At 36.7% G+C, this 9,910-nt stretch overlaps 1 protein-coding gene across 1 annotated transcript in view; it reads right to left on the reverse strand.

Annotated features, from left to right (window-relative positions):
* The window catches only part of ERC2 (ELKS/RAB6-interacting/CAST family member 2), a gene marked incomplete at its 3' end in the record, with an annotated part of 575,666 nt that overhangs the window by 246,379 nt on the left and 319,377 nt on the right, over nt 1-9,910 (reverse strand). Inside the window, exon 6 of the mRNA XM_007451771.1 lies at nt 5,865-6,032. Coding sequence (XP_007451833.1) covers nt 5,865-6,032 — 168 coding nt within the window. The remainder of the gene's footprint in view (nt 1-5,864; nt 6,033-9,910) is intronic.

The following is a 9,910-nucleotide window of genomic DNA, read 5'->3' on the forward strand; positions in this document are numbered from 1 at the left end:
AAAAAAAAAAGAAAGAAAGAACTATAAAACCTGCCATAACCTTTACCATGAAGATTAAATGAGATAATGTATGTCAGCTTCTTGACACAAAGAAAGCCCTCAGCCACTGGGACTCTTATGGAAAGTGCTAGATTTCTAGTTAAGAGTTTAGAACTTGAGAACCCAAGCCCTGTTACTCACTGTTCTGTGACCTTGAGCAAGATACACATCTTCTCTGAACCTCTATTTCCTTGTCTTAAAAAAAAACGGTCAACAATACCAAATTCACAAGTTGTAAGCCAAGTTTAAAATAATGTATTGCATAGAAAACACTTAGCCACACTTCCTGGAAATCAATATAGCTGCCATGTCTTGTGCTCAGTAGACATTTGGGCAATAAAATTAAATTAGTAAGTCCAAAACCAACAGCTTCTGAGATTGTGAGTCCCACCTTGTCCAGCAACTTGCACATCATAGATGCTCAATAAAATGTTATCAAATGATACCTTGCTTGTTTAGACAAGTTGAGGGAAGGGTCTACCTAAAGTATAGCTGACTGAAGCATTTCTAACTAGACGCAGTAACTCCTGAAATAATCTGTAAGCCTGTAAATACCATTCCCTTTCTCAAGGAGAGCCATGTTGCTTGAATGCAGGCTCAAAAGAGGATCAGTTTTCTTTTTCCTTTTTTTTTTTTTGAGGATCGGTTTTAATCAAAACATAAAATCTTAACATTATCAGAGTAATCACCTTAGCAATATTAGCCTTAAATTATAAGAGGTATAAATAGACCTTTTTTAAAAAATTAATTTATTTTCGGCTGTGTTGGGTCTTCGCTGCTGTGCGCAGGCTTTCTCTAGTTGTGGTGAGCGGGGACTACTCTTCGTTGCGGTGCACGGGCTTCTCATTGTGGTGGCTTCTCTTGTTGCGGAGCACGGGCTCTAGGTGCGTGGGCCTCAGTAGTTGTGGCACACAGGCTCAGTAGTTGTGGCTCATGGGCTCTAGAGCTCAGGCTCAGTAGTTGTGGCGCCCGGGCTTAGTTGCTCCATGGCATGTGGGATCTTCCCGGATCAGGGCTCAAAACCGTGTCCCCTGCACTGGCAGGCAGATTCTTAACTATTGCACCACCAGGGAAGTCCCTAAATAGACGTTTCACACAGCTTACATACTCTAGTCCTCAAAAGAGCTAAACATTTAGTTCTATCTTCTTTCTTTCCTTTACTTATCTGCCTTTAAACAACCAAAGAAAGATGAAGTCCAATTAAGACCTTGTGTGGAATTATTACTAACCAGTGATAATGAACTCACTGAGTGTTTATGGTACTGTGATGAGTTCTCTATCATACATTCACATACCCAATCTAATGTTGACTGGATGAAGGCAGGAACCATATCTGACACATAGTAGTCATTTAAAAAATATATGTTGAATGAAAAATGCATGAAATCTACAGGGCAAGGATCTTTAATGTGAAACTCTTGGAAATGCTTCAGGGTATCTGTAAACTACCTGAGAGTATATACGTTATTGCACATGAATATAAGTATGTATGTGCCGAGGTGAATTTTCTGGGAACTGAGCCAATAGATCGCATGAGATTTTCTTATATTGATTACATTTAAAAAGCAAAACGAAAAATGTTCTGGACCCTTACTGTGGAGCTGCCACTAACCTAACCTGCATGTGTTGCCTCTCGCCTTCACGAACACAAAACCCCTACATTCTTTAATTAACATGTTGTCAAGTGTTTTTCCTTACAAGTAGAATGTTTCCCTAACCTATTTGGAACAGAAATGATTATAAAAGCAGCATCATATACCACTGTCACATAACATATCTTCCAGAATACAAAAAAAGATGCAAAAGAGATGTCATGCCTGGCAGTTCAGAAATCATGCTGGGCTGGGGCAAAGTGTACTCGCAAGAAAACAGAAAGAAATCTTTTAAGTTGGAGCTAGAACAAAATAGATGGCACTTTCATAGTATCTTCATTTCTCTGCATCATTCTAGGGCATAAAAAAGTGACTCAGTTGAAATATAAAAGTCTGAGCTCAGTAAAAGCAGACACCAAAAATTCAAAGGAGACCCACAAAGGTAGACCCATAAGAAGTGAGGTAGAGTATTCCCCAAACATCCTGATATACAATAGTAATAACAATCACAACAATGATAATAATCAACACAATTTATAGCTAAAACCCTTTAGTAGAATCAAAGCACATTTCATATAGATGCATCAGGCTGGTACAATGACTGCTGTTTTACAGATCAAGACATGGAGTTTCAGAAATAAAAGTCTTGTTCACGTCATAGTGATTAAGTGGTGAGGCTAAGGCATGCCCACACATCTCCCACTTCTAAATGCTGTGCTTTTCATATCACATTTTACTTCAGATGATAAAATAATAGCTAGGCCTTTCTTCTTTCTCATTTCTGGATATGCTGGTAATTCATTGAAATCCATAAAAGTTAAGGTGCTGAAGTCTATTTATTATTATCTCTACTCACATGAAATTAATGTATTGGCAGATAAGGGTAAACTGGTACGTGGGAAACATCAAGGGAAGTGGTAAAATAAGATACTTGGCCTTACGGTCCTTTGAAGCTATTTTAAAAAGTAAAATGTTATGTTAAGAGCTATGTGGTGTGTGTGTGTGTGTGTGTGTGTGTGTGTGTGTGTGTGTGTGTGTGTGTATAATTATTATTCCATTGATTTATTGCACACATGTCAAAGAGCATCTGGGCATCTGTACAAGTTAAAACAAACCTACCCAGGAGCCAAGCCACATAGCCACAAACCCAGACAACTTGCCTCCCCCCTCATCCCAGCCTTCAACCTACTACCTCCCAAACGCAAATTCTGTGGTGGCAAAAGCCTTCCTTGCAGAGATTAACCGTTGAGTCAGTGACATCTGTCATTTTTAACATATTCTAAAAGAGTTGCCAAAGATAGTTGATGGTACAGATTTTCCAGAGAAACCAGTAGGGCTCTTTCCATTCTAGAGAGAGTCCTCTTCTGTTTTAGCAAGAGCGTTCAGCAATGACTCAGGGATCTAATTGGAAGGAGCTATCACATGCAACCTCTTCTAAGGATGAAAACAGTATCTTTCACATGAACGTAAATTCAGTTCTTTCATTGTAGGGCACAATGAAACATAACATATCTTACCTACTGAATACTCACCCACTAACCCACATTAGGTAGGGAGACTCTTATTTCCCTGTTTTTCCAGGAAGCAGGAAAATCACTTCAATGTATTTTACCCTGCTGCCAAAAATCCCTTGCCTGTGATCCAACAATTAGAGCTAATTTCAACCTAAATTGCTTCCTCTATGAGATGGATATCATTAGATAACTCTCTTCACTTCCATTTACCAAGATTTTAAAAGAAGAAAAAAAGGGAAAAGAAAATTCCTTGGATATTTCCAGCTGATAAAATCATTAATCTCACAATCCCAACTTCAAAGCAGAAAAGCAGAGAATCATCTCACCTTCTCTGCACTTGGAGAGTAATTTTTTCTACTGCAAAGTGCTGTCTCTTTATTGGGTCATTTTAATTACTGAACGTGGGATGGAAGCTATCCACATAATGTCACCTTTGCCTTTTTCATGAACTATGTACAGGTCTAATTTGGACTACATTAATTCGAGAGAGGTAAAAAACGGGAAAGAATAAGAAAAGGGAAAGAAGTCACAGAATACAACACTCATCAGTACAAATGAGAGGTAGTAAGCTTTTCCAGGCTGACTTTTCTCATTCTCTCCTTCTGAAGAGAAACTATCAAGAAGCCTGACTACCTGTTTGGGCAATACCTCAGCAGACTGCCTTGCTTCTCAAATTTCCTTCTACCCAATACACAGCAACACAATTACAGTAACTTTATTAGTAATGCTGGCATTATTGCCAACTTAAGACAGCTGTGAGTACAATCTGTTGCAGTGTGAATGACCACTTTGAAGAAAAACTTGTGCTCTAGAATGGAGGTCAGCAAATTTGGCCCTGTTCAGAGTAAGCCTATTAGAGAAAGGACAAGCCAGGCATTCCAATTTCCACTCAAGCCCCTTCCCAGGAAATTACAATGCCATGGGTGGCAAACTTTTCTGTAAAGGGCCAGAGAGTAAATAGTTTCAGCTTTTCAGCCTTACAGTCTCTGTTGCTACTAAATCCTGCTTTGGTAGCACAAAAGCAGCCAAAGACAACACATAGATGAAAGGATGTAACCATAAAGTTAAATAAGTTTAACTTTTAAGTGAACTTATTTAACGTTAAATAAGTTTAACGTTAAATAAGTTTAAAGTTAAATAAGTTTAAATATTAAAAAGTTTAATAAAACTTTATTTACCAAAGCAGGCAGAGGGCAGGATTTGTCCCAACAAGCCATAGCTTTCCACCCGTATTCTAGACAAGTCCTACATGGTAGAAATGGTCTATAGTTGTGCTGTCCCATACACTAGTCTCTAGCCACATGAGACTACTAGATACATGAAATGTGGCTAGTGTGCCTAAGAAGCTCCATTTTAAATTTAACTGAATTTTAATTAATCTAAATTTGAATAGCCACATGTGCCTAGTGGCGACAGTATTAGCACAGTTCTAGATACTATTCACTGTGCCCCCCTCAAAGGAAATATAAGCCAACCTCCAATTTATGGCATAGTTTGCATTTATACCTTAAAAAATAAAATATTCATGCTTCTACATTCACAATGGAACTATACATAACTGAAAATGATATTTCCTAAATGTAAAATATCTACATCATTGAAGCCAAAATGACAGTTTTGATTCAAAGCAATCAATTAACTGCCTATTAGCCAATCAAGTGCATAGACCTATCAGGTCCATGCCAAGACCTATCCAACCTGGAACTTGTTTCCTTTCTCCTCTGGACATTGTCCTGCACCTTGACTGAGGGCACAAACCTACTAACTGGCATGGCCCCATTAACTCCTACAGAAAATCCAAACCTACCCACAGACCCAAAAATGTATACATGCAAAGACATGGCTCCAAGAACACAAGAGAGAACATGCAACTCAATTAGACTTCCTTCTCCTAAAGTAATCCATGTAACACACTGCCTCAACACAAAAATCAGGGAGATTCACTGCATTCTTTGCTATTAGCCCCATTTAATAATTTATTTTCTGGCAACTGTTTCATTTACAGAATAACTAGCTTGTGTTTTGCATTTCTTAGCAATGAGATATAATCCAATGAGAAGCAAGAAAATAGGACAGCAACATGCATTTGCGTTTTTTTTCTTAGTATGAATAAATAACAAACCACATTTCATTTAAGAAACTAACACAATATCAGCTTTCTTCAATGGGCAAAAGAATCTTGAAAATTGAGGATACTGTTTAGGATGTGAGAAACCCAAGGGTGCCAGGAGGGGGACCTACACAGGTACACAGTAAAGTAAGGTAGATGACACCCTGACACTTTTATGATTTTTGATAAAATTAAACCGTTTCAGATCCAATCATTTATGGTTCCCAACTGCGAAAAAACTCTGAAAAATGAAAAAAAAAAAAAATCCAAGTATGAAGCAAACTCCTTTGGTGGCACAACCTAACACGAACCAACAGAAGGCTCCTTATATAGTCTTTATTTACTCTACTTTAGTGTAAGAAAATTTTTTTCTGCAGAAATATCCATATGTTTGCTTATGCGATGTTGCTGCAACCCCATTGGGAGTGTTATACAATCTATGATACATGCAATGGATCTGACCTTTCCCAAATCCCCAATATATCTGATATCCAAGATGTATCTGGCCCCAAGGATTTGGATAAGGGATCTTGAAAAGAAAGCTGTTCAGATAGGATATTTTCTATCAACTCAATGTCTGCTGCCCGGAGTCCTGAAACAGTGCCTTACCTCGGTCTGAAGGATGGCAGCCCTCTGTTCTTTGGCAGTAAGCGACTCTTTAAGCACTTCAATGTGTTGTTTGCAATCTGAATTCTGATTGCTAAGAGTTTCAAGCTTTGTTTGTAAGGCAAGAAGTTCTGACTCCTTCTTTGAAAGCTCCTGCTTCAGCTGATCAATCTGTGAAAAATGAAATTACAAAACATTAGAGCCGCAGCTCCTACTCTTTACATTTGAGAACTACTGAATTCTCTCAATTTCCAAGAACCAGTGATCATTCATCCAACAAGGCAGACCGTGAGTTTGCTTAAAAATATGGCCTTGAGAGTCACTCAGTCTTAGGGGTCTGGGGAGGCTCTTTAAAGGTGACTCAGAGTAGAAAATAGGAAAGGTAAGGTCAGCAGTCTGCCTTCTACCTTCCACACCACTGAGAACCAAGCTTTACAGTGGAATGAAGGCTTCCTGGCCAAACCTACAACTTATCCAAGAAACCACAAAGTCTACTGACCATGGTCCTCAGAAGTGTCAACAGGGAGCTGACAAAGGTCATTACCCAAGACAGAACCTGGACCTTCTCTGCTACTCCACAATGGAAATGGTCATTCAAGGGCATCATTTGACAGAAAAGAACCCTCACCCCCAAAAAAGTAAGCAAGCATTGAGGGATTTTTTTCTTACATTAAACACTAAAAAGACATGAACATAAAATACATATAACATAGAAAAATAATACAAGAAGCATCCATCATTCAATTCACCAAAAGGATCACTAGAATTACCCATATCCCAACCCATTTCTATCTCCTTCTCTCCCACTTTGGAAATAGCTACCACCCTAAATTTTGTGTTTGTCCTTTTCTTGCTTGTCTTTCAGGCTCACCATATATTTATTACATCTGTAAATAATACACTATTTAGTTTGACATGGTTTTTAACTTTATTTGCACTGTGTATTTCTTTTAGCACTTTGCTTTCTTCTACTCAATCTTACGTCTTATATCAAGTTATTGTATATGTGCAACTGGTTCATTTTCAATGAAGTACAGTATTCCATTGTATGACTTCATTAAAATTTGTCTATTCTGCTGTTGATACACATTTGGGTTTGCTTCCAGGGCTTTTTGCTATTACAAAAAGTGCTATTCTGAACATTCTTATACATATCATCTGGTACACATAGCAAAAATAACCTAGGAGTTAAATTGCTGGACCACATAGTATGCACATCTTCAACTTCACCAGATAACACCAAAGTGTTCTCTAAAGCAGTTATATTAATTTTCATGGTCACAAGCAGTGTGTAAATGTATCAATCACTCCATGCCTTTGACAATATCATATGTCACTGGCCTTTCACATTTTTGCCAGTCTCCTAGGAGTCGTGGTCGATGATCTCCAAAAATGACTGCCACCAATTTCCTCCTACTTGTACACACATGCCGCCCCCCACAACTAGAGGAGAAGTCTATTCACCATCCTCTTGAACCTGGGCTGGACTGTGACTTGCTTCAACCAGTTAAATGCAGCATGTGTCATATGCCTGTTCTAGCCCTAGCCTGTAGGAGGACTGGCAGCTTCAGCTTCCTCCCACTGGAAGCCAACCACCAAGACAGAAGTCCAACCACCCTGCGACCACCAGGCTGTGAGGAAGCCCATACCAGCCCATGGTCAAGCCATTCAGAAAGACAGAGAGGCCTGGTGGAAATTGTGGCTCCTCTGTCTTGTTCTTGGTCTTGAAGGGAAGAATTTCAATGTTTCATCATTAAGTTCGATGTTTGCTTTAGCTTTTCAGTACTCTTAAGTTTTAGAAAGTTCCCTTTTATTACAACTTTGCCAAGAGTTGTTTTTTTTAATCATTAAGGAATGTTTAATATTATCAAACATTTTTTCTGCATCTCATGATTTATCACATTTTTCACCTTTATTATGTTATAATAAATTATATTAATGGGTTTTAAAAATATTACTCTCCCTTTGCATTACTATGAACAATTTCACTTCATCATGACACAGTATATTTTTTATATGTTACTGGATTCAACTTGCTAATATTTTTTCAGAATCCTTTCTATGTTTATGGGTAAGATTGATTTGTAATTTTCCTATCTTGTAGCTTTCCTTGTCAGGTTTTAGTACCAATTTAGCCTTCCAAATAAAGTAGGGAGTGTTCCTTCTTTTAATGTGTTCTGAAATGGTTTATGTAAAATTGAAAATTTTTTCCCATTAATGTTCACTAGAAATCACCAGAAAAACTAACCAGAGCTGGTGTTTTCTTTCTCCAAAGACCGTTACTTACTTCATCCATCTTTAATGACTATAGGAATATTCATATTTCTAATTATGAGAATCAATTTTGAGAAATTGTTTTTCATTTAAAATTTTTTCATTTCAGCTAAATTTTCACCTTTATTGGCAGGAAGTTTTCATAAAACCCATTTATCTTTTGATATCTATGGCATCTATGATTATCTTTTTTTCATTCCTAACAGTCTTCATTTTTACTTTTCCTTGATGAATCTCAGCAGAAGCATGTCCCATTAAATAATCTCTTCAAAGAGCCAATTTTGGTTCTGTTGATCATCAAACATTTTTATTTTCTATCTCATTAATTTTTGCTCTCCTTTTTAAATTATTTTCTTCTTACTACTTTCCTTGGACTTATTCTATTTTTTCTTCCTAACTTTACGTTGGAATCTAATCTCACTAATTTTCATGCTTTTTTCTTTCCATGTATAAGCCTTCAGACCATAAATTTTCCTGTATCATTTTAGCTCACCCTAGTTTGATAGGTAGTATTGACATTACTGTTCAGTCTTAAATATTTGCCAATCTCCGTTATGATTTATTTCTTAACCCATGAATAATTTAGAATTATGTTTCTTAATCTCCAAATAAATAGATGTTTCCTAGTTATCTCTGTGGTTGTTATTTCTTACTTGCTTTGTGAACAGAGAACATGGCCTGTCCTATACTAATCATTTGAAATTTGGTGTATCTTGCTTAATGCACAGTATGTGGTCAGTTATCATAAATGTACTGTTTACTATGTGCTTGAAAAGAATATGGATCCAACAATTGTTGGGTGCGATATTCTGTATTATGTGCATGACATTTGAGAACACTTTTAATTGGGTAGTTTAAGTCTTCTGTATTTTGATCTTCTAATGTGATTCATCTGTTGATTACTTGAGAGTGGGTTAAAACCATCCACTATAATGGTGAAATAATCAATTCCTCCTTGTAGCTCTGCAAATTTTTCAGCTCTCAAATGGTTTCTTTGCCTCAAAGTCTACAACAGCTTTCTTATGATTGGTATTTGGTCAGTGGTTTTTTTTTTTTTTTTCATTTTCAGTGTATCTTTAACCTTATATTGGAGAAGTTTCTTGTAAATAGCATATACCCAGATTCTTTTATCCTATCTTAAAAAATCAGTGGAGCATTCATTATCATTGTGGATACATGTGAATTTATTTCAACCATCTTTGCACTTTCTATATATGCTACCATTTCTATTTTTTCTCTTTTCTTTCTTGCCTTGTTTTGAATGACTTTTTTCTCATTCTATTTTTTTGCCTCTACTCTTTTAAAAGTTATACTTTTATACTTATTTAATGTGTTTGTTCTATTTATTTCTAACTGTTAGGGTATTACCCTAGAAATCACAGCAGGCTTACATTTATCTAAGTCTAAAGTCAATCTACGCTTATCTTCTTTCTGAATAACATAAGGATCTTAAAACACTTTAAGTCCAGTCACCATCGTCTTGACATTCACATTGTCATCATATATTTTAGCTCTTTCCTGTTTTGTTTTTCACTCATCATTTTTTTTTTTTTACAGTCCACGTTTGTTTAGATTTACCCCATTTGTCACTATCTTTGTCCATTATTCATTCTTTCATCTCAGATATGTTCTCTCAACACACTGAGCATATTATTCCACCTTCTGCCTAACAGAAGCTATTAAGAAGTCAAGCTCTCACTCCAAATTCATTCCTTTAAAGGTAATGGGGCTTTTTTCCACTAGCTGCCTTTTTTTTTTTTTTTTTTTTTTTTTTG

Source organism: Lipotes vexillifer, unplaced genomic scaffold (assembly GCF_000442215.2).
Source record: "Lipotes vexillifer unplaced genomic scaffold, Lipotes_vexillifer_v1.1 scaffold521, whole genome shotgun sequence".
In the NCBI taxonomy this organism is placed as follows: Eukaryota; Metazoa; Chordata; class Mammalia; order Artiodactyla; family Lipotidae; genus Lipotes; species Lipotes vexillifer.